The sequence below is a fragment of the Momordica charantia genome (assembly GCF_013281855.1).
Source record: "Momordica charantia cultivar OHB3-1 chromosome 6 unlocalized genomic scaffold, Mcharantia_2.0 BLBB01000006.1, whole genome shotgun sequence".
Taxonomy (NCBI): domain Eukaryota; kingdom Viridiplantae; phylum Streptophyta; class Magnoliopsida; order Cucurbitales; family Cucurbitaceae; genus Momordica; species Momordica charantia.
Genome location: NW_028275164.1, coordinates 3,593,268 through 3,618,947, shown reverse-complemented (window position 1 = coordinate 3,618,947; position 25,680 = coordinate 3,593,268). Strand labels below are relative to the sequence as shown.

The 25,680-nt window shown below is 34.0% G+C and overlaps 4 protein-coding genes across 5 annotated transcripts; 3 read left to right on the top strand and 1 right to left on the bottom strand.

The window, feature by feature from the left end:
- The first annotated feature begins 410 nt into the window (after nt 1-410).
- On the top strand, nt 411-1,309 carry LOC111007290 (cotton fiber protein). Its single transcript, XM_022279601.2, has one exon. It carries the CDS (start codon nt 549-551, stop codon nt 924-926), a length of 378 nt encoding a protein of 125 aa, XP_022135293.1. The 5' UTR covers nt 411-548; the 3' UTR covers nt 927-1,309.
- Nucleotides 1,310-3,960: 2,651 nt separating this feature from the next.
- Nucleotides 3,961-5,283, bottom strand: LOC111006982 (Galactosyltransferase family protein). The gene has a single exon (XM_022279108.2). The coding sequence runs from the start codon at nt 5,072-5,074 to the stop codon at nt 4,034-4,036; it is 1,041 nt and encodes a 346-aa protein (XP_022134800.2). The 5' UTR covers nt 5,075-5,283; the 3' UTR covers nt 3,961-4,033.
- Nucleotides 5,284-6,983: 1,700 nt separating this feature from the next.
- On the top strand, nt 6,984-12,804 carry VDAC4 (voltage dependent anion channel 4). 2 transcript variants are annotated; one of them, XM_022279701.2, is made up of 8 exons: nt 7,046-7,140; nt 7,274-7,322; nt 8,402-8,482; nt 9,370-9,437; nt 10,407-10,517; nt 10,699-10,785; nt 11,645-11,853; nt 12,075-12,804. In XM_022279701.2, the coding sequence occupies exons 3-8, from the start codon at nt 8,434-8,436 to the stop codon at nt 12,379-12,381; spliced, it is 831 nt and encodes a 276-aa protein (XP_022135393.1). In that variant the 5' UTR covers nt 7,046-7,140; nt 7,274-7,322; nt 8,402-8,433; the 3' UTR covers nt 12,382-12,804. The 2 variants fall into 2 exon arrangements, with proteins under 2 accessions (XP_022135392.1, XP_022135393.1); XM_022279700.2 differs by lacking the exon at nt 7,274-7,322 and having other exon boundaries at nt 6,984-7,140.
- Nucleotides 12,805-19,211: 6,407 nt separating this feature from the next.
- On the top strand, nt 19,212-21,322 carry LOC111006909 (P-loop containing nucleoside triphosphate hydrolases superfamily protein). Its single transcript, XM_022279010.2, has one exon. It carries the CDS (start codon nt 19,480-19,482, stop codon nt 21,031-21,033), a length of 1,554 nt encoding a protein of 517 aa, XP_022134702.2. The 5' UTR covers nt 19,212-19,479; the 3' UTR covers nt 21,034-21,322.
- Nucleotides 21,323-25,680: the final 4,358 nt, after the last annotated feature.

The following is a 25,680-nucleotide window of genomic DNA, read 5'->3' as shown; positions in this document are numbered from 1 at the left end:
TTGTATTCATAAAAATAGAGTCATATTTGTTTTGCAGAAATAATATAAGATATATATTCGGGCATTTCAAGATGTTTGGATATCCGATGTCTAGCGGTGGACTGATTAGTATCTAAATATTATTTCAATGTAATTACCGAATATCCCACATAATAATTACCCAGAAGCCAAATGTGATTAATATAAATATAACGAAATCAATTAAGACCCTATCAAAGTTTTGACCTTACAAACTTGTGATAATTCCGAAAGCGTCCTTGGATCCAAACACGGTCTGGAAAGTTGAAATCCCACACGCATTGCTTTCTATTGTTTCCCATGTTGCTACACAGAAACTTCCCACCAACTTCCACACGACACCGTATTATTAATTGGCGGCTAACACCACTACAAATACCCCCAAATAATCCCAAATTATATTATCCAAAACCTCAACTTCTACAACCGAAAAGAGAAAAAAGTCAGAATTTTTGGTAACCCCAAATTGAGTTTGAACTTTGAAATCAAAACACAGAATTTAATTAATTAGAGCTTTGCGATCGAAAATAATGGCGGGGAGTAGCTTGCTGGGAAGGCTGCGGAAGGCGGTGAGGAAGGTGAGATTTATGATAAACTTCAGCATCCAAAGCTGGCGGTTGGCGGCCATGATGGGGCGGACTTCGTCGAGAAATCTACGGCTGAGCTTCAACGAACGGCCAGGATTGAAGGCCTGCACCGAAGATATTACGGAATCATCTCAACACTACTCTCCAGGGCTGCAGAGAACTGCCAGCTATGCTTCCGAAGATGACGTGGACAAGCGGGCGGATATGTTTATAGCTAATTTCTACCGGCAGCTTCAGATCGAGCGCCAGGTGTCGCTGGAGCTTCAGTACTGCCGTGGGAATAGCTTCAACAACCACCTCCTAATTTCTCCTTCTCCTTAATTAAGTTCGATTTTGATTTAATTTCTTCTTGTTTTTCAAGAGGATCTCCGATTTCCAATTTGAATTTGGGATTGGTTTTTCGATTCCATTCAATTCCCAAGAAGATCAAATTTTGAAGCCACGGTGGCGTGGGAATGGGATTCATCGTTGATGTAGAATTCAACGCTTCGCCTTGAATTATTCGGTATTATTCTTTGAATTTTGGTGTTAAATTTCAATTATGGCGGTGTGATTTCTGTTTCTGATCACCATTTTTGCTACATGGCCAAATGGTGGGGATAAGGGAATTTGATTTTGAAATGTATGTTGTCTATTTTTTTTTGTTTTTTTGTTTTTTTTGTGAATGTTCATGAATAAAAAGGGGAATGCAAATATTTGGTTAATTCTTTCTATTGTATTTATTTTGATTTCTTTATTAATAAACTTCTTTGGTTTTTGATTGACTGATCTATTGTTTGTAACATTCATTGAATGGGGTAACATACTTTGATGCATTGCTTAATCTATGAATATATATATATATATATATATATATATATTGGATGTTTATGTGCAAATTGGGTATAATTTCATCTCTATATTGGATGATGCATTATTGCTGATCTAAGGGATTGTTTGTTATTCTTAATGTACGTATTAATAAAATATTGTCTTTTTTATTATTGTAATTTGTAAAATTTATTAACCAAACGAGTATTAATATCAGCAATAATTCAATGACCATTATTGTACATTTTTTTTATAATATTTTTTGAGGATAGACTATTATAAATATTATTCAATAGTCAACTTTGGTTAAGGTGTCTATTTCTAATCAAAATGTCTTGGATTCGAATCTCTGCATTCACATGTTGTACATAATACTTTACAAATTCTTACCAAGAATAAAAGATCTTTCTTAATTTTTCTTTTTCTTTTTTAATATTGGGAGACAAATATTTTGAAGAATATTTCTTTTTTAAAAAATGTTTATAATGGACTACATTATGCATAGTGTTTTTTTTTCCTGTTAACCAATAGAATAGTCAAATGTTTTCTATACATTTAAATGACGCGTATTTTTTTCTTATATTCTTTTAACAAAGTGATAGTTTTCTTATATTCTTTTAACAAAGTGATGGTTTGGAAGTTTTCTATATATTTACTTTACGTGTATTGTTCAGTAAATAGGTAAAGCTTAACGATTAAGATAATAAAATGGAATATGGAAAACAGATTAGATTTCCCGGTGAATAAGAGAACAAAAAAATATTCAAGAAACTATGTCGGGCGACCAATTTAAAAGAGCATACATCATTCCAATTACTATATCATTCACAATATCAAATCATACTAATGTATTAAAAAAATAATAAAAAGAAAAAATTCAAATCAATACTATCATTGCAATAACATCTAATTGCGAAAATACCCCCACTCCTTATATTCTGACTTTGTAAGTATGGCCAAGTCAAAAGATGGAATATACCACCTCGAATATTGTTGAATTTAGAAAGAAAAAAGAAACCTTTTAGACTCACGTTTTAGACAAACATTAAACTAGGATCTGTTTTTACACCTAGAAAAAGCCACGTGTGGAAAATTATGGTTAGTTTGATATTTATCTGTATCTATCAATCAAACCCTATCTTTCTCTTTTAAGTCTGTCCGTATCTCTTATTCTTTTGTTGGAATTTGGAGACATAGGTAGAAACCGAAATTGATCATGTTTATTTTTTTGGATTGTTGAGTTTTGATTGGTTTCCCACTTTTGACGTGGTTTTTTATTTTGCTCGTTAAGGAAATTATCGAAAAAGTAACTGATTTCTTTTGTAACGAGTCTTTCGAAATGGATTCGGTTTTATACCTACGCGAGGAAGGTAATAAAAAAGAAAGAAAGAACAATTGAATTCTCAAAATTTCTGTCATTCCATCCCTACAGGGATAGAGAACCATTTCCAATACTGGCTGCAACTCTCACTGAAGCAATTGTAGCAGTTCTGGTAAGGATCGAATACGCTCCATGATTGATTATCGAAATTTTGAGTTTCTATTCAACCTGAGTGCCTATGATTACGACTCTTTTAAAGTTTTTTCTTGAAATTTTTGTCTTTGAGATGGAGAAGAGAGTGGTTTAAAGGGTGAGGGGACGAGACTATTCTTTCTTTCTTTTTCTTTTATTTTAAGCCATGACCAATACATAATTCTACCTGAGCCACATTTTAATGTGTACAAATAACCCTAGTTAATTAGTAGGCACGTTAGATTTATGCTAAATCTTAATATAATTTCTACATAATTTTTGTATTGTAACCAATTTTAAAATAGGATGTTAAATTCTTACTTAATGAAGGTATATAAATCAAACTAATATATTTACATTATAGTTCTCTCCTCACCCGTCTAAATTTGGGTTGGATGTCACTTTTTATTGTCATTTTCATTTATTGACTATGGTGAAAAATAATGGAAATTTTGTTAGGTTTCTTAATTCCATTTTAAGTAACTAGGTTTATCTTATTTTCCTCTAAAGTTGGACAAATATCCAATTCCAAGTTTCCAACCGTGAAATTTCGAAAAAATCATCATTGATGAATGTCCATTTTTTAATTTATTAAATATGATTTTTGTTAAAAAATGAAGAACTGTTATCCTATTCAGAAAACAAATGATTGAGAGGATGTATATACACTTTTAGATATAATGTGTATATATCTTGATATGTTATACTAAGAGAGATATTAAAATTTTGGATTTTACGTAATAAGTAATTGAGGAAGGCAGCTAAAATCCCCATATGCTTCTTAATTAAACATCCTAAAATGTTAGGATGTTACATATTACTACTAATCAAATAATAAAATTGGATACTCCGAATCTAAGATTACTACAAAATAAATGGCTTAAAGAGATAAAAAGAAAACCTTAATTAATATTGGGCACAGATATAGAGTTAGCTCAAAATGATTAAATTATTGTGATCAAAATATAGTATACATCCACATTTATGGATTTTGATCCATTAATGAAATATAAAAGAAAAATGCCACCGTATAATCCACCCCCCCCCCCCCCCCCGAAAAAAAAAAAAAAAAAAGCTAATCCGTCGTCGTTGGATTTAGATTTACCTATGGGATATGGTACAGCTTCGATTGCTTCAAATTTGCAGTGACATTGAAATACTTCAAGGTACGAATCCATTTTTCCTGATTCTTCAGCAGATGAACGGCGATCGTCTCCGGCCAGAGCTCGTGAGTGCATCTCGTCGGCGGCTCCGGATAATTGTACATGGACCACTTCGCATTGAACCGATTCTTCGCTCGTCGGCCGTCTCTGATCCATTCTCCGAATACTCTGTCCTCCGGCCCTTCCAAATGCGTCTTCGGAACCTCCGATTCTCTGATCCACTCCACCAGATCCCACGAAATCAAGTATCCCATTCCCGACATGTAGTTCACGAACGGATCCATACTCGGACACGGAATCACGTATCCGTAGTACAGATCCTCTCTCGGCAGTGGCCGGAGCGATTCCGCCAGGCTGTCCAGCCGGATGTAAGTGTCGTCGTCGGCTTTCATCACGTAGTGGTACGGCGGCTGATCAGATCCGCCACCGCCGTTGAAGATTTCCGGTAGGCTGGAGAAGTAGGTGTAGGTCTTGCCTTTGTTCATATTCTCCTTGCAATTGAGGATTATGATGTCGTCGTACCGCATTATCTCCAACGCCACCAGAATCCTCTGATCCTCTTTCGTCAAGTTGCAGAAGACGAATTTAATGTCGATTTTGGCTCCGGCGGGGGATTGCGTGCCGTAAATTAGACGGAGGAAGTGGCGGCGATTGTACTGATCGGGCAGAGTCAGAATGCCGATGAGAATACGGATATCCGTATCGTTCGAGGCAGAGGACGAAGAATTCACAGGAAGAAGGCTGCCGTCGGAGGAATTAAACGGCGGCGTCGTAGGGGAATAAGCAGTGGCGCCGGCGACGGTGCATCGGCCGAACTTCAAGAGGGCATCGAAACGGGCTTCGTTGATGGAGGCCAAGACGCAGAGGAAAAAGATAAAGAAAATAGAAGAAAGAATGAAACGACGTCGGTCGGACTTGGAAGGTTTCGTAATTTCCATTTGAAAGAGATCCAGAGAGAAAGATGGAGAGGGGGAATTCAGCATTGGAAATTGAGTAATTAATGTAATAAGCAGAAGGAATTGAGTCTAGAAAAGTTTCGTATATCAAACGCATTTAGTTGTCAATCTCGTGCTTATGGGACTAACTTTTTTTGACTTGTTAAATATATAAGAAAAGAGAAACCAAAACTCCCTCCCACGAACTGAAATTCCAATTTTAATAAAATAATATCTACCTTTTATCTCTGTTAGGTATTACACCATTTATTTAATTTGTACTTTGTAGTAATTTGAAGGCATTATTTTTTTTCCATATTAAAGGGCTGAAATTTCGCGGAAGCAAATGAAGCAAGCTTGGGTGTAAGAAAACGTGAGAAGAAGGGGAACAAAAAGTTAATGGAAAAACCACAGAAAGGGGACGCGTTTACATGCTCAAAGTGCTTTGGTCAAATAAAGGTTTCGTAATTTAGGTACTTTTGCACCCAATTTGTTTACAAAGCAAGCAAAAGCGCTGACTCTTCCCATATGCCATTGGTTCTGCAGCCATTGTTAATTCATAATTTTTTAGCACTATGAAGATTGTTCAAAATGTTTCCTACTATAGTTTATATTCTAATGTATCTTTGTTGATAATGGAATTGTTTTTCACTATTTTAATATATATGCATACATGTATAAGGACTTCAAACTTTCAAATTTGTAAAGTTAGTTGTTTGAGTTTTAATATTCAATGAAAAATATATATGTATATGATTTCATAGTTGATGTTTGTAGATTTACCAATTATATATATATATATATTTTTTTTTTAATTATTGGTGGATTTCTAATAAAAGTGGTAGGTAGTAAATGTAGTACATGTGTCAACCTAAAATTAATTCTAACTAGTTTAGGGATTGATTAATTCACTTTTATCTGAAAATTTTTAAAAACTTACTTACTAAGTAGAGTAGACGAATTCATGTTGTTGTTTCAAGTTCAAAGAAATGTGTACGCCAACTCAATAGTAGTTAACTAGTTAAAAGTGAGATGTAATATAAAAACAATACTTGGTGACCAATTAATAGGAATTACTACCAATAATATTGATAGTTATTTTTTTATGAAACAAGTATATTTGTATTCTCTCATTTTCTGCTTGTAAATAATTGAATATTAGTGACGGTAAACCAAAAATTATGACTTTTAGTGAGTAAGTAATTTCTATAATTAAAACAAATATATATAGAGAGAGATTAGGAATAAGGCCTTGGAACCGGACAAGTATTGGAAGAAGCAACTATGAGAGTATCGTACTCTCTTATATTTACTACCACTATATTAAAATATTGTGGGAGTCTACTTGTATAAATGGAAGGAAGTATATGGTACTCTCATATAGGGCTAAGCATCAATTAGTTGGAGTCAATTGTCGAATGACAGTTTACCTATAGGAATTGGTGACAACCGAATCGACTATTGGTTTGGTCGGTTTGTGTATCGAAGAATCGACAATGATATATATATATAAATTTTGTTGTTAATTTATTCTCATCTTTTTCATATTTATATTCAATTCCTCTTGTATATAATATTTTTCATTATTGTTTACATAAGAACATGTAGTGAAGCTACGATCATGGTTTCAAACCTAATATCTAAAAACATAAAAATAAATCAAAATAAATTGATAGGTATAATCCACTTGTCGATTATAAAAAAAACCAGAATCGACAATCAAACCGACATACTAAAGAACCGACCACCAACATCCGTTCAGTCGGTTCCGATCGGTCTGATCGATTTTTCGGGTCTTTTTCTCAACCTTGCTTCCATTAAATAAAATAAAAAATTCCATGGCCAGTGACGCATACTACATGACCGCCATGTCAACCTATGCGTTTTGCATCAGCCAATCAATACGTTAAATGGGTGTGACGTGGCATTATAGTGGCGGTGCAATCAGTACTCAAGTTGACGCAGCATTCACCTGGACGCGCGCCAACCTGGCATCCTCCTCGTCGCCCATCGCTCGATACAGTGTTTGTAACATTATTATTCTTTAGGGCTTTGGGGACTCGGGGATTGTCGGCGATTCCTGCTCCGAAACCTTTTCGATTAATTCGCAGCGGGTAAGTCATTTTCCATACTATTTTCCGACGTATCGACGTTTCAATCCTCTACTGACTTAGCTGATTTGAGTTTGCAATGGGAATATTGGGAAATGAATGGCCTTTCAGCGAACTAATTGTTAAATTTTCTTAGCAAGAAGTTTAGCTTGCGTATTGGCTCATTATAGTCTTCTTAGGTAAAGGTAATTCTCGCTTCGTTCGATCTTCAGCGTGCTTTCTCGTTTAGTGTTCTAAAAATTCGTTTCTAATAATCTGGTCTCAAGTTAGCGATATTAGTTGTTCAATCATAAAACCTCGAGACCTTAGTTTGTCAACTGTGTTAAGAAAATTCAAGAGGCCTATGTGAAATGAAAATGATTTCAAAGGTTTCGGATGACGTTTTACCTATTTAATGCTTTCTGATCGATGACTTATTTTGCCATTTCAGTTTGGACTCCATCCCTTTCCCTTAACCTTTTTTCTAATTAGAAACTGTACTTCGTAAAGAGAAATCGAAGAAATGCAGAGTCTTGACTGTTGATCGCAGATTGCTAATCAAATTTTCCCTCTCTTAGATTGAAGATGCTATGGTTTTGTTTTTATGTCAGGAAGAATAATTAATGCAGTTCAAATATCTTGACTTACGATGAGCAAACATGTTGGGGAATTTCCTTTTATTATTTCGTAAAATACCACTTTAGGAGAATGGAATTTGTATAGAAGTAGGATAACCCATACAAGAAAGAGGTTGATTAACCCAGGTCCCAGGGGTCCCTTTGTAACGTGCATTACTTGAACTGAAAGATTTTCCCCCACTTATTTGGAGCACTCGATTGGGTATACAAGGGATGCTTCTGAAGAGATGTTCTGACAGGAAGTAGGCTCAGGGAGCTGCTCTCATGCTTCTTATCCAAAGTTGTTAATGGATGGTGAAAAAGATGTGGGATCTTTTTTTTATTCGTCAGCTTGTTGATTCCTCATTTTTCTAGTCTATAAGGTTAATGCTTTGTGCTCAAAAGTACAATGATTAGACTTTGTTGTTATAGTCTAACAAGTCAACTAGGAAATGAAAATATAGAATGGAAGTCTAACACCTATAATTGTTCTAAGTTATAATAAGTCTAATACACTTGTCTTTACGTTGCAACACCCCCCCCCCCCCCCCCCCCCCCCCCCCCCCCCCCCCCCCCGCCCCGCCCCACACACACCAAAATAAAAGAAGGCCAGAGATGCAGTTTTTCTGCTTGCCTTTACATGTTTATTTTCTTGATATGTTTTTCAGGAACTTATAAACTTCGACCATTCTGTGTAATCATGGCCAGTTCTCCAGCACCATTTTCACATATTGGCAAAAAGGCCAGAGGTAAATACCTTAACTATTTCCCTTGTGCATCTAATAGGCTCATGTCAACTAGTTTCCTTTTCTTTTATTGATCTTTTTAAGGGGTGGTTTTGTTCATACTATCAAAAAGAAGTTTTAGTGGTTCTTAATATCTCACACGACTCTGAAATCGTTATTTCTATAGTAACGAGAAATTACGAAATCTGTCATCTTGATAACTGCTTAAATGTCTATAATTGGAATGCTAAATGTGCAAGGATCTGTATATGATTAACATTTTCTTTATTGCCCCAGAATAGGCTAACCATATAGTATGCGGTTTAGAGTGTCGAGAATTTGTATTACACCTTTTCAATGATACCACTGATTGAAATGTATATATGGATTTTAGATGTTTCCCTATAAATTGTCTGCAATTTGGAGTTATAAATTACTAATAAGACCTTTGGTGCATATATGGAAAGTGGGGTGATACTTTAGTTCGACACTATTTATGGGTAGGGTGGATAATTGAAAAAATCATGCATGGGAAGATATTTGCATTGTTCTATTACTTACTGGTAGCAGTGTTTTACTACATTGTATAAAAATACATCTAAAACAATCGTACCTTGTGCATTGTTTTATGACCATGTCTGTAAGACTGTAACTTCCCTTCTAAAGTGTTTTGCATCCTCTGGATTGGAATAGGCAAATAGCTATCATGTGTTCTGAAACAACACACATCAGGTTCAAATTTTTCGTGTTTATTTTCCTCTCTAGTCAAGAGGATGTATTGTTCTTTCGACCATAATTGTATGCTGTATTTCTATCTGATGTGAAACATGGATCCTTGTGTGATGGTCTGGCTTGGTATTGTTGTATTGTAAATTCCAAAGCTTATTTTCATTTTGATGGTGACCTTGCAGACCTCTTGACTAAAGATTACAACTACGATCACAAGTTTACTCTGTCACTACCAAGCTCCAATGGAATGGTATTATTGGTTCTAATATATTAGGCTCCTTCTCTTGATTAATTGTCTTCCCTTTTCTTTTTTTTGTGTGATATTTGTGTGTCCGGGTCGTGCACCTTGACTAATCACGGGCCAACCGTCTGACCCTACTATATTTGATTGACAAGGAATTATCTTCCCTATTTGTACCCATATTTTCCTAACTCTTTCAATGATGTTGATGTTCTTTAGCTTATATTTTTTGAGCCGAAGTATCTTAAGCCCCAAATCACTAGTGTATGAGTGTAAGCGTGTGAGAAGTGAGGAGGCTGTCTGAAAGGTGAAATTACGTAATAGGAGTGGGGCCAAGTGCTGAAGGGGTATTAGGGGGTTAGTTGCTTTCTGATGTTATATTCTGAGTATTTTGCTTGTGTTTTCTCTGCTGAGAATTGGGAGAGAAGGGGAGCTCTCTAATTTGCCTTGGCTTCTGTTATTGATAAAAATGATTGAGGCTGAGGCCTATCAACTTTATTTTGTATTTAACCATGTCTTTTTTTTTTGTGTTTGTGACTGATGAGTTTATTGATTTCACCTATTCATCTGAAATGATAGATATTAGGTTAACTGAGCAAACTGGAAAAATCTCTTTAAATTCTTCTGTTTGTTTCGTGTGTACTTGTATGTTTAGAACTAAATCAGAAAACATTCCTTAATAGGCCTCTGCCTATCTGTTACTCATTCTGCTACACTTAGTTTTCATCGGTTTCAATTTAACCTTGTTCATTGATCTTTTAACACTCATAATGTTCTACATGCCGTCTTCTTTTCATTAGTATTATAACATCCTTTATCTGAAAGTGCCGAGGAATATAGTATAAAGATAATGTATGAGCACACATGTTTGTTTATGACAACAAAATTTGACTTTATTTTTAATGCAATTTTATCTTTTTTAACTTACTTTTCGGGGCTCTTTGGTCTAATCTTCCGAAATGAAATTACATATTGCAGGGACTAACTGCTACAGGTTTGAAGCGGGATCAAGTTTTTATTGGTGATATCAGTACCCTGTACAAGAGTGGAAGGACAACAGTGGATGTGAAAGTTGATACTTATTCAAATGTAATGAAAAACGTCTTGTCCTGATGTCTAGTTTTTATAAGCTTTATAAAATACTCATGTAGGCTTATGCTACTGTTTTAGGAGGCATTGCTAAATTTCCTAGATATACTTTTGAAGAAAAATGGTCGTTATGTTCTAAGCCAAAAGGCAATAACATTCTACTGAATTTAACATTTTTCAGGTTTCTACCAAAGTGACCGTGAGTGATATCTTGCCCACTACCAAGGCCACGTTTAGCTTCAGAATACCTGACCACAAGTCTGGCAAGGTTTGTGAAATGTGTGGATAATTTTTTAGTGAGAAAGAAAACATCACTGCAAGTTCAAGTTTGAGAAGTTTTAAAATTAGTTGGATAATCTTCCGTAATGTGAATGAAAAAAATTAACAGTATCTTCCATAACGCATTATATGAACTCCTAGACTAAAAGTAACAATAGGTTATACTTTGACCTATGTTTTTTTTTCTGACCTCTTAACCTACGAAAAAAAGCTAAGTGCGTTTCCAATAAAATCTTGTCTTTTGTTTACATTTTCAGAAGAAAAACTCGTAGTCTTGTTTGAAAATGATTTTTCAGTTCCATAATTAGAAACCCATTGTGATTATAGAACTGTATTTCTGTTTTTACATCTCCATGTTTACAATTGGTTTTAGATTATAATACCAATCATTCCATGCCGTCCTGCTGTAACAAGGTCCATATTGTTTATATAGAGCATGTGTCCTGAGTCCCTGCACTCACTGATCATTGAAATGCTGCATTTACCGTACCAGTCTTGCTAAAATTCAATTACTGTGATATGGTGTTATTGTTTTTTGCTTCTAAACGTGCTTGGATATTTTGGTAGAACTTGACATGACTATCATGGAATATATTTTTCTGAAATCAATGCTATAGGTTTATATGTCCTAAACCATATATAGTTTCGAATTATCATATCCTACTCGAGGTATTGCTTCCATGCCAACATGTTTGCAGCTTTTTTTATGTTAGATCTTGGAATTGTTGGAAGCATAATAGTGTCCTACATATGATATTTCCTTAGAATTCTCAGATTTAAAGACTGTAAACTTAGTAGTAGCAGGAATTTCATGCTAATGACTTTATGTATGGTACTGCATGCTGCAGCTGGATGTTCAGTACTTCCATCCTCATGCGGCCATTGATTCCAGTATTGGTCTCCACCCCAGTCCTCTTTTGGAATTTTCAGCTGCAATCGGTAGTAAGAATTTTAGTTTAGGTGGTGATGTGGGATTTGATACTACCTCTGCTTCATTCACAAAGTACAACGCTGGAGTCAGCTTGAATAAGCCAGACTTTTCTGCGGCTCTTATACTGTAAGTTATGCTTAATTACCAACTATGGCTCCTAGCATGTGAACAAACTAGTTAGTCCTTGGGAACTCAACTTTTGCAATTCTACTTCGAAATAACTGGTAATCTCTGGTGTGTGTTCTGACGTCCAAATGAGGTCAAAAATGAAATTGATATATTTGATTTCCCTATTTCTAACCTAGCTTATGCTATTGGAACTAATAGTGTTGATAATGTTAATACAGAACTGACAAGGGACAGGCTCTGAAGGCATCTTATGTTCATTCATTGGATCCACTTAATCAGACTATGGTAGCTGCCGAAATGACTCACAAGTTCTCCACCTTTGAAAACTCCTTTACCATTGGAAGTTCCCATGTTCTAGATCCAGTTACGCTTTTAAAAACACGGTTCTCCGACAAAGGAAAAGTTGCCATGCTTTACCAGCGAGAATGGAGGCCGAAATCTCTGGTAACTCTGTCTGCCGAGTACGACTCAAAAGCAGTTAACTCGTCTCCAAAACTAGGCCTTGGTATTGCTCTCAAGCCATGATATGAGGGAAGCAGTAAGATTATTTCGGTGATTGAATACCCATAACTTTGATGTCGTTATAATTTTCCCCAAAATATTCATTACGGAATTTCACAATTTGTGTTTGGAAGAGGAGGCATTCTTCCGTGTATTCGTGAGATGTTATTTCGAGGCATAAATAGGATTAGAGAAACCAATTTTGGAAAGGAATGGATATTGAGGGACCAACATTTTGCTTGCAAAGTCCCATTTTTTCGCCATTCACTTTGATTTATGTCGCATAAGTGCTAAAGAGACCGACGGACAGATCTCTCCAGCTTCAGGTTTCTTCAATATCATGAAATTTCATTCGGTTTTGTATTATTCTTACATTGTTCAAATTCCATTTTCTGATGTCGGGAATAATATGAACATTGAATGGGATCGCCCCCTCTTTCCTCTCTATGATTGTACTCTCCTCGACACCTAACCATGGATGTTTTTCTCTGTCTCCACCTTCATTCATTGACATTGCCAACTTTATACTGTGGTGGGAAAATTGGTTACAAGGGGAAATAGTACTTCACATTGTTCAATTATGGCTAAATTCGTTGATCAATGATAAAAGAAGACCATCCACCATATTTCATGGCTATGCAAAAATCTTTTTTTTTATTAGTTGCATCCAAGTTTTGGGGTTATTGATTTGAGAATATAACGTCATCATAAACATGGGATTTATCGGTAGGTCGGATTGGGGGATTTTGATTGGTTGGGTTAGCCAAGAAGGACCATCCACAACAGCTCTGCTCTGCTCTGTCCAGCCTGCTTGGCTTCTAAATAATAATTCATAAAACCATTATTCAAAAAGATTCTGTTGTTGTTATTTCAAAAAATCTTGAATCTCAAGTCTGGAGTGTTGAGCAGGCAGGCCCTGTACTGTATCCATTTGTTTGTTGTGGGTTTACGTGTGTGCATTTGAATTTTGAATTCCAACATTTTAGAGAGAGGTTGGTTTGACGTGGTGGGTAAGCTAAGGCTTACTTGCACACTTGACACTACTCTCTACTCAATACTCAATAGTGAATGTGTTTTAAATCCAAAAAGGGTTCCTCTGCTTCTGCTTCTGCTTCTGACCAATCCTCATTCATTTTCATTATCAAAAAACTGAAAACTGAGAGAAGACGAGAGAGAGGATTTGGGTCAGGGCTCCCAACCCAAATGAATGATTCGGATCTTTGCTTTGGACAGTGAGCTCTTTTGACACATCTGCCCTCTGAAACCTCTCTGCGCCTCAATAATATAATATTATCACCTTTTTTTTTTTAACACTACAAACAAAAGTTGACGAGAGAATAGAGATTGATTCCCATCACTTATTTCCTTTGTGTGTCAGCTCAGCTTCTATTTTCATTTTCCTTTTTATTATTTTTAATTTTTAATTACGACTTCTTCTTTTTTTTTTTCTTTTGGGGTTTGTTTGTTTTGTTCGCACAAATACAAATAAATACAATCCATCAATCTGCTAATGCTGATGCCATTGCTACTACTGATACTGATACTGCGCCCTCTGTTATCCAATTCCAAACTACACGCATAATCCTATACCCCTTTACCTCACGCGCTCCTCCATTCTCCAACTATTCTATTTTTTATCTACAAATCTTAGTTTATGTTTACTATGCTTATTCCATTCCAAAATATGATTTTTTTTATTTTGATAATGTTAAATTCTAAGTCTCCAAACATTAAAAACCGTCTAATACCGAATTTTAGTGCTGTATTTAAAATTGTTCGATTGTGTTATGCAATAGTTTTTCGAACCTTGAATTTTGTAGTTAATATATTCTTCATCTTTAGACATTTTTTTAAGTTAGCGATTTATTAGAGGTAAAATCGAAAGTTCATGAATTTATTTAACATTTTATAAATGTTATAAATTTAATACACACAAAATCGTAGACATATTAGATATTCTTTTTAATTTATGTATCTACTAAACATCACGATCTTCGAAATATTAAGGATGAACGATGTAACAGAGGTTTCAATAACTACTTTTTTAACTTTTTATTTTATAAATTTTGAACTTGTAAGATTTATATTTTATTATTCAAATTGAATGTAAATTCATGAGTTGTCCTCTAAATCTTCACTTTAACCCATTGATAAATAGCCATAACTTTAAAATTAAGTTATAATTTAATAAATGAACTTTCAATACTTATTTTATTTTAGTTATCAAACTTGAAATTTTCAATCATATCCCTTCAACTTTAGTGTATTATGTTAGTTTAGTTCCTAAACATTATATAAAAAATAAAAAATCTATAACATATTTTCATCTACACGTCTACGTCTTACATAAATGGACATAAGACATACAGTAATGAATAAAACGATTTAGGGACTAAAACATGATGATTAAATCTTTGTAAATAAAAGATTTAAAAATGAAAAAGTTGAAGTACCAAAATTAGAATATAAACATTTTCTTAATCCAATTATAATAGTTTAATACCACATTGGGTTAGTATTAATATATAACCTGGTAGCAACACTGTAGTGGTTGTACCTTTCCATTAATCAATCTTCATCTTAATCCAGACTACCTAACTATTTTATTTAACACTAAACTTTTCTTAATTAATATTCTAATCTCTTAATTAATTAAGCTTACAACAAAGGCAACCAGATTAGGGCATTACACGTGGCGGTATCCGTCCTTCTGGACAGCCCAACGCACACATGGCGTTATGGAGATAGCCTCTTCTGCAAAAGTATTTTTTAGGAAAATAAAAAATTTCTTCCTTTTCAGCTTCTATTTGCTCTAATTTGTCTATCTCTATGAACTAAAAAAAAAATAATAATAATTGTCTATTTCTATTGGTTATATTTAATAAAGCAGTGAATTTAATTATTGTTTGGTTTAAAATGTTATTTTTTGTTTCTAAAATTTGTACGGCTTTTATCTTTCTGATAATTTTATTTTTAAATATAAAAATGGGATATATTGAAGCCAAATTCTAACTATGTTCAAAGTAGGGACGAATTTACCGAGCTAAGTATAGAATCTATACAAAGAAGAGAAAAAAACTCTAACGTTCAAGTTAGTTATAGTTCGAAGTTTTTGCTTGAGGATGGTGAATCATAATTGGGTGCGTGCGTACCGTTTCAAATCTCTGTATAGGTTAGTGGACCCCACTTTCCTATCGCTTTCGTACGATTATATGATTTGTGGCACAATACTCGATAGTTCCGAGTTAATGGACTTCTTATTGTTTGGCTTGGCCATCGATGTGGTCCGAACTTACATTGAAGATCTTAGGCATTATACTTGAAATGTCAAGGTCGGAGAATAAACATACCTCCGTGTGCTTGACCAATATCTTTCTGTCCCGTGGTGTGGTGGGTTGTTTATTACTATATTTCATTTCAATATTATTACTATAAATTAAATTATATTTGGATCAGCACACTTCATTTAAAATAGCTGTAAAATTTTCTTAAAATTGTTTTATGACAATTAACATTTGTGCGGACATTCAATTTTTTAAAAACAATAGTTAATGCCAAGTTTATAAACATATTATACCTCTGAGAAGGAAATTAATCCTAATCTACCGTGGACTTATTATTGATTAATATATACAATTATTAATTAACTAAATAAATTCTATTGCAATTTGAGAATGTTAAATTTAGCTAAATATAGTTTATTTATGGAGATACTTTTATGGCCAAACTACCCCCATCTACTTAGGTATAACTTTTAATGTCAGAAGTCTACCAAAATAGTTGGACACATTCATAACCATTCCAAATTAAATTATATGAAATGTGTATCAATTTTGGTAATTAAATTTTATGAAAATTCATTTAGTGTATAATTTGATAGTTACCATAAGATGAATGCATTGCAAAAAAAGAAAAATGAAGAAAATACATATATCACCTCATTCAGAAAAAGAATAAAAAATTAATTGGTATTAAATTAAAGAAGGGCAACAAATCCAAAATTAATGATTTTAATAAATGGTCCATTTGACTTTGAAAAGAGGAATGAAGATCTCAATCTTCAGCCTTACCAAATGCTTCAAAAGTGAGCTGCTTATTTATTGTATATAATCTTTAACTAACACTTTGGCCCAAAAAAAAAAAATATATATATATATATATATATATATATATAACCTTTAACTAACATTCTCTTCCTCCAAGTGACTTAGTGCACAATGCATATTTTCAATATACTAATGATTTTTAACAAGTGTAATACAAGCCATCTGAATTTTGTATTATATTTGGGAAATCTAAGTCCTACATTTATATATTTAATTTGACCATTTCATTAGTAGTTATAACTTATAAATCAAATGTTTTATTGGAATTCTGATAGATATAACTCTGTAGAGATTTGCAAAAATCACCGATGAATTAAGGGAGTTGTTACAATCACACTCTCCAACTTCTAATTTAATCAATCACCTCTAAAATTACTTATGAAGTGTTGCAGTTAAACCATTAATATTACAAAAGGTACAAATGACCTATGAAATAAAAAAATATTATTACAATCAAACCAATAAACTATAAGTTGATTGAAATCAAATTCGATTTCTTTATATGAATATTTTGTTTTCCTAAATTGAGAGATAGACTTCGTATGGATTAAAAGAACCAAAATTTTTTCATGGTTAATTAATATAATAGTTTTCAAAATTTATAGAATTGAAAGAAAAATTAGGTTGAGTTGTAACAATTCTATAAATCGAAGGTTTATTTGTAATAATCAAGTTTAAGAGTGGTTTGTGCATTCCCTAATATTTAGGGCTTAGCTACAACAAATTTGGGGAATTGATCTTAGGATGTAATTGTAACCATCCATATCATTTAGGGGTGGTTTTTATAATTTATTTATTTGTTTTTTTAGCACCATGGTTGGTTTGAAGTTTATTTCTGACTAATTTGTTGCAGTTACCATATAAGAATATAGGATAATGATTTTAATGTATTCTAAAACACTTTATTCTACTAACGCATTTTTTTATATCATATTGAGTTGGTTAATATTTTAAGTCCAACTTTCATAAAACTAATAATTTGTTGGTATATTCCTATTTATAAATTTAAATTAACGATAAAATTCGGAATTGGATGCTATTCGTATATTATCTAAGACAATAGAGCCTAAGAAAAGTTATAATATTTAATTCAGCTATATTTCGAAAGGCAATATTATTATTTTTATGCAAACATATTAAACTGATGGTAATTATGTGATTTTTCCAAACCCGTGGCATTTAAGGATTGACAAGGTTAATGTGAACTTTATTGGAAGTTTGTTACAAATTTCAACACGTTTCTGGGATAATTTTATTATTTTAACATTTTGGGCCAATATTTGTTTTTAAAAGGGTTAACATATTTAGCAAATTATTTTAGTTCTCTGTATGGTTTAATGACCTTTATCTCGAATGCTATTATTGGATTATTAAACTATTATACTTAAATAGAATTAATAATAAAGATTTTATTTTGTCATTAATTATATGTTAATATTGTGCACAAAAGCTTTTTTCTTTTTTTTTGGCTGACAATCAATATTAGTTAAATTTAACTTATTAGCTATCTCGTGTTAAGAACTGAATCCAGCTTTAGTATTTAATCTTAATAAACTAAATATCTAATTCTCATCCTTATAACCTAATTTTTCCAATTTTTTTAGTTCGACCTAATTTCTAAGTTGCATAATACAACACCTAATAGCTATTCATATGGCATATGCTGGATACTATATTTGAAATCCAGGACAATAATATACTTATAAGCTCGCGAAGCATAAAATTACATAGATCGAAAGTGTGTTTAATTTGAAGGTAAAAAAAAAAAAAAGATGAAATGCACGTTGAAGATTTTTTTTATCCTTAAGATAGCATCAAGAAATTAGAGACTGTTCGGTAACATTCTCGTTTTTTTATTAAGAAATCTAAGTATTTTATAACTAACTCTGTTTCTTATTTCTACTCTTTTTTTAATATTCTCACAATTGTATAGAAATTTGGGGAACAATCAAAATAAATTTCTCTTTTATTGTTCTCATTTTCAATTTATTCCAAAACATAAATAAAAACATTGTTTTATCATATTTGAATTCTTGGAGTTGAAATCATGGAACATATTTTTCTTAATTAAACATAAAGAAACAGAAACAAGATCTTTACCAAATGACCCCTAAGATTTCGTTAAATTATACAAATATCTTTCAACTTTGTCCTTTGTTTTAAAAATAACTCTATCCATTAAAAAATTCAATTCTACGATCAACCTTCCCTAAAGATTTAAAAAATACTCTACGTCCTAATTTTATCCTGAAAGTTTTATTCCTCCACTATTAAGAGAGTTTATTTCTCTATTATCTACTTAATTTTACCACAATATACATTTCAAAAATTATAGCTTCTTATCTATTTTCTCTATTTTTCAGACTTAATCCAAATTGTTCCAGATTTTTTATTTTTGAAAAATTTATGAAAAGTCAATATACTGTTAGAACTTTTTAAATAATTAGAGTATTTTTTGAAACAAACAGCAAAGTTTTGATTTTTTTTGGGTAATTTAGGCGTAAATTTTAAAACTTAGGAGGCAATGGGAGGGTAGCAGTAAAATCTCATTTGAGCGTCAGTTTCCAAAAAATTGAAATATCGTTCATCGGCTTCTAGGCTTGCTTATTGCTATTGTACTCCTTGGTTTTAGCAAAAACTTATTCAAAATCCTCATAATAAATAATAATTGACAAAGCCACAGCTAAATTACATTACACCAAAAAAAAAAAAAAAAAAAAAAAAAAAAAAAAAGGCATGAAAATCTTCACTGTAAATCACTGAAGCCGTAATTGGGCCCCATCTCTGATCTCTACCCATCAAAACTCCAAAAGCCCTTTTTGTTTTTCCCCTCTTCTGTTGCTGTTTTCCCTTGTACTTTCTTCCACTTCCCCTCTCTTTGCCAGCCAATTCCCCACATCCTCAACTCTCTCTCTCTCCTCTCTCTTTCTCTCTCCTCCATTTTCACACCATCTTCTTCTCTATAAATCCTCCATCTTCTTCTTCTTCATCCATTAGATTCAGAAAAATTACAGCCATGAACCACTACTGGTCTTCTCTAGCCTCTCTCATGGGCGTTCTCGCCTTCTGTCAAACTCTTCTCCAGGCTATTTTCCCGCCGGAGCTCCGTTTCGCCGCCGTTAAACTCTTCACCCAAATCTCCCGATGCTTCTCCTCCTACGTCTACTTCGACATCACCGAAATCGACGGCGTCAACACCAACGAGCTCTACAACGCCGTCCAGCTCTACCTGAGCTCCTCCGTCTCCATCTCCGGCAACCGCCTGAGCCTCACGCGCGCCCTCAATTCCAGCGCCATCACCTTCGGCCTCTCCAACAATGACTGCATCCTCGACGCCTTCAACGGCGTCTCCGTCCAATGGGAGCACATCGTCACCCAGCGCCAGGCCCAGGGCTACATATGGCGCCCACTCCCGGAGGAGAAACGAGGCTTCACTCTCCGAATCAAGAAGAAAGACAAGCCCCTGATTCTCGATTCGTATCTCGATTTCGTCATGGAGCGAGCAGAGGAAATCCGGCGGAGGAATCAGGAGCGGCTCCTGTACACCAACTCGCGCGGCGGATCGTTGGATTCCAGAGGCCATCCGTGGGAGTCGGTGCCATTTAAACACCCCAGCACATTTCACACATTGGCCATGGACCCACAGAAGAAGCAGCAGATAATGGAGGATCTTCAAGATTTCGCTAACGGCCAAAGTTTTTACCAGCAGACAGGCCGGGCCTGGAAAAGGGGCTATCTCCTGTATGGCCCCCCTGGCACTGGCAAATCCAGTATGATCGCGGCCATGGCCAATTTCCTTGGCTACGACATTTACGATCTCGAGCTCACTGAAGTTCATAACAATTCCGAGCTTCGGAAGCTCCTTATGAAGACCACCTCCAAATCGATTATTGTGATCGAGGACATTGATTGCTCCATCAATCTCTCCGATCGGAAGAAGAAGAAGAATTCCGCCAGGAACTACTGCGATTTGGGGGATTTGCGCTGCGGGGGCGGTGGCTACGGCTCTGTTTCCGGCGACGACGGCGGCGGGGGCGGTGGCTCGATTACGCTGTCCGGGCTACTGAATTTCACCGATGGGCTGTGGTCGTGCTGCGGCAGCGAGAGGATTTTCGTGTTCACGACGAACCACATTGAGAAGCTGGACCCGGCATTGCTTCGGAGTGGGAGAATGGATATGCACATTTTCATGAGTTACTGTTCTTTTCCGGCATTGAAGATTCTTCTGAGGAATTACTTAAATTCCGAAGAAGACGAAGTCGATTGCGAAATTTTGGACGAAATTAAACAAGTAATTGAGAAGGCGAAGATGACGCCGGCCGACGTGAGCGAGCTTCTGATCAAGAATCGCCGCCACAAGAACAGAGCCATGGCGGAGTTACTGGAGACATTGAAATCAAGAGCAGAGAAAAACGAGAAAAATGGACGATTAATGAAGGAGATGGGAGAAGAAGAAGAAGCTGAAGAACAGGAGAAGAGAGCTCTGGATAGTCCAAAAGAAGGGTCTGAATTCATGGAGGATTGCAGCAAAGAAGACGATGAAAAAGAAAGCCACAATTTCATTGGGTAGTAAAAATGGTAAAATTCATTTTTATTTCCCCTCTTCTTTTTTCCTCTCATGGTCATGGTTCAGTGACTGAAGTGAAAAAAAGGTTACAAAAGGAAAAATTTTTACTGTGGTGAGGAAAATGAAGATCTGTGAAATCATTTTGGATCCAATCCTTCTTAACATGTCAAAAAATCTATCATCATTATTGTTAAAATAATGAAATTTATATTACGTCATCGTTTTGTATGGGAATATTTGGAATCACATATTTTAATTGGTGAATATATAATGCAATTTTGATATATGCATATTGGCCAATGAGTTGGTTTCTAGCCAGTTTTGTTATTTTGAAAAGACTAATTTTAGGGATATAATATGGTTTGTGTAATTTGCCACTAAGGACCCCAAATTGAAAAGGCATTGGAAGTTTGTGATTTAACACATGGATCCCAATGCATTAAGTGTGAAGTGGGCGTCTCAATAATTAATACTCTTTTGTAATTTGTGCCCATATGATTGAGAATATATGTTGATATATATATATATATATATATATATATATATAAACATAATCCATGTTACAAATTAGAGATGAGTTAGGTTACTATAATTTGAATCAGTGATTTAAAAGACATTTGAATTTATAATGATTGAGATAAATAATTGATATGAGATATCTATTTCAATCTATCGGGATTATTGCGTCAATCTTTTAATTCTTTTTAAAATTTTATAATGAATTGGACTTAGGTGGTGGATGGATGTGGCTAATGGGGTTGCTAATTACTCTAATTAATATTGGAATATGGTTTCCAAAAGTGTCTTTCATTATGGTTCCTTTTAGTGAACTTTTCACATTTTGAGCATTGTTAGAGTTATTTTCCACCTCCTTTTGTGTTCGTGTCAAATTGTAACCGGTTCTTTTCTCATATTTTTTTTTCTTTTTTTTTTATATTTGAACATTGAAATAATTTTTTTTTTCTAATATCATCATGTTAATTTGGGTGTTTGAAATCCCGTAACAAAAAGAATTAAAATTTTTATTTTAAAAAATTTATGGATTAAAATAAATATTTTAAAAATTATGAATCAAATTTAATAAATTGTCAAAACTCAAGATATTGTGAGATGGATTCTTACTCATGTGTTGATATTGTTTTTATTAAAAAAAATATCATTGAAAACAAAAGCAAGCAATTCAAAGGGTTTACATTATGACGAAGAAATTTCTGGAAAAAGAAAAAGTAAAAAGGTCAAAAAAAAATGAAGCGAATGGATAAGATAGGTGAGGGAGGGGCAAAATGGTAAAAAGGGGAAGATTTTGTGGAAGGAAAAAGAGGATTTAGATGCCGAAAAAGGAGCACTTATGAGAAGACATGAGTTATAATGAGAAAAAGTTGAAAATATTTTATTAATAATTAAAACAAATTTCTTAGGTGTTGAGTTTGACGTTTGAGTTATGAGAAGAGGAAAGATTTCATGGGTTGAGTTGAGTAGATCTTTGGCCTACGTGGTGACAACTGACACCTGACTCATCTCTACCTTTTTATGTCTTTTCCATGTGAATTTATTTTTTATAAAGCATGTGAATTTATATTTCCCAAAAGCCATATTTCCCCATTTCCATTTTCCTATTAATATTGCTTTGCAATGCTCAACAACAATAAATTTACTTTTCAAAATCTTGTACATTTTTCCTAAAACCAAAAGAAAGTAGTTTTCGTCCTCAATTTCTACGCCCTCACTTTTGAAGGGATACATTACGTTTCTTCTTCTTTTTTTTTTTTTTCCATTACTTGACTCAACTATAATTTTGCTCCTTTACCTTACAAATTTTGTTTGCTCTTTTAATAATAATATATATATTTTTAGATAACTTTCTTAAAAAATTGTTAGAGGCAAAATTAAAGGGATACAAATACATGTGACCCTCTCACTTTGGACGAAGTGGAATAAGCCACGAGCGTGCCTAAAACGAAACTCAACTCATCGTCGATGTAAGAGGAAGATTCTACTGATAGAAGATATGTGACAGTCTGCAAAATGTGACTTATATTCTATTGACATCAAATCCACTAACAATCGATAGAAGATCTACTGAATGATAGATACGGACGTCACAGTCATGGAGCGTCATTTATCAAGTCTCCCCTTGTAAAATGCGAAGTTATTCCACCATTCCAAAGGTATGCAATCTCTTTGCACTCTAGTAAACTCGGACCGATACAAATTTAGTACGTGATCAAACATCACAGCAGTGCAAGGTTCTATTGCAGATCGGCAGATCAATAGATTTAGAGTCCACCTCGTCTCAAGTGCCGACACACCTTGTGTAGAATCCCGCATCAACATCAACCCAAGCAAATTAAAATGTTGCTCAACGTTAAGACAACGAATTGTTGTGAAAATAATTTTATGGGAAGGTCTTGTTTTTAATTGAAAGGACTAGACTAAATTGTTTCTAGGTATAGTTACTATTTTAGTCTTATTTATATCTTATACTCATATCATGTACTATGTAGCTCCCTGTATCTGTAAGTAGGGTCTAGAGGGTTGGAGCATCTTTGTACATATTATTATATATTTATCATAGCTTGTAGTACTGTTCCCAAAAATAATATATATAGGTTCGGGACCATTCAGCTTCCATACGGTTTAATTCTTTAATTAAAAAAATATTTGAATATTTTAGTAACAAATTAAATATATATAGTTAAAAAAACCTTTGTGAATTGTCAATGTTCTCCATATAAGATAATCAACGTATCATAATTAATTAAGACATATATATTTATTAAAACATGAGAGCCATATTTTGTTGAAATAAAGATAAATAAATAAATTTAAAATCTTCCGGAAGTTATTAAGGAGTTTGAAGAGGAATATATCTATAAATAAAACATTGATCATCCAAAAAGGTATAATAAAGTTGTCAACATGAACATAATTCAACGGTAATTGACATGTAATATTTCTCTTGAAGTTAGAGGTTCGACCATCCCTACCTCTAAATTGTTGTACTAAAAAAAGAAAGGTAGTAATGGTTAGTATTGAAAAAAAAAATATAGATCCATTGATAAGTTGTACCTATTTGATTTTCTTTTTTTTAAAGCTAAATAGAAAAGGACTCGAATTCTAGGCGGGGTTGGAGTTGTAGCACCACGATGCCCGATTGCAAGGTCTAGAGGTTACCTTCTCGATAGCTCACTATAAGCCGTATGCCTCTCAGCCCTCCTAACTCTTGGGAGGTAGGACATGGAACATTCAATCTCAAGAAAAGTAATTAAATATTTCACCCATTAACCTACGCGCTAAGATTGACTGATGAGTGTATTCAATCTATAATTTTTACAGAACTTCTTCAATTATGTCTATATGATTAGAACTTTGCTTTTATCTTTAATTTGTGTCATCGACGTAAGTTGTACTACAGGTGGAACACAGTTGTAGAAAGAAGGTAACCAAATAAGTAAGATTGGGAAACAGGATTTGGATAGAGAGAGATCTTAGGAAATCTGCTGGGTAGCAAAAGACAAAAACAAATATGATTAAACCGAAGAAAAAGAAAAGGGGCGGGACGAGTCTAAGAGTAGGAATGTGAAAGCCATTGCTCTCTTTTCCGCAGGAGCCGCATATCTCAAAAATTCAGAACTCCGTACAAAAGAAAAAAGAAAATGCAAACTCATGATCAGAATTCAGAATAATTCAAGCTTAAACATTGTCTGGCCGAGAAAGGATCATCAGAATTCAGTATTTCCTTGGAGCCACGTCGCTTTAGAACTAGCAAATTAGCAGAAGAGAAAGAGGCTTATTTTCTGGTTCAGGCATTAAAACAAACACTTTATGAGCACTGAGTTGTAGTGAGTGATTGAGCGAGTTCCATCGCGTGAGAAAGACCCACCATTAAGGGCATTGCTTTTTCGGAACATCCCAAGCCATTCGATGGAATTATGAGCAACTTCGTGTTCAACTCCAAATTCAACCCCATTCTCTCTTGCTAACCCCACTCCCACACCAACATCGCCATCCCAAATTACTTGCTTCTTCATCCTTCTTACTTGCGTTTTGGCGTAGCCCCACACATTTTCGGGGCCAAACATTATGAACTGAATAATCGGATTTCGATATGTGGGTGCTGTATCTTGTTCAATGGTTCCAGTGAATTAATCAATTCTTTGACTAAAGTTGTTTATATTCCAATACCACGTCCACAGTCCCAACTGGTAACAAAGAGATTTAGAGCTATTCGAGTAAGATTAAGGGTGTTTGAGAGCCACCCTAGAATGAATGATTTAAAAGAAAAATTTTTTTTTAATAAAATTTATTTTTCAAAATCATCAGGGTGTGTTAAAATCACTTTTGTTACCGTTAAAATCACTTCCTCCTCGTTAATTATCTTTGACAAATTAAAAAATTGATTTTAAGAAAAATTGATATATGTCCGATATGAATGACTACCGCGGTAGCAAAGCGCTCTCGAAAATGGTAGGTGAAGGAGAGAGGAAGAGATAAGGAGAGGAGAGAGAAATTACCAATCACTTGCACATATATTATTTAATTAATATAATTTCACACATCAATAACTACAATAAACAATATTAACCGTCAAAACAAAAAAAAGACCATTTAAAACTATTTCTCAAATTTCAAGAACAAAAAATGTTTATT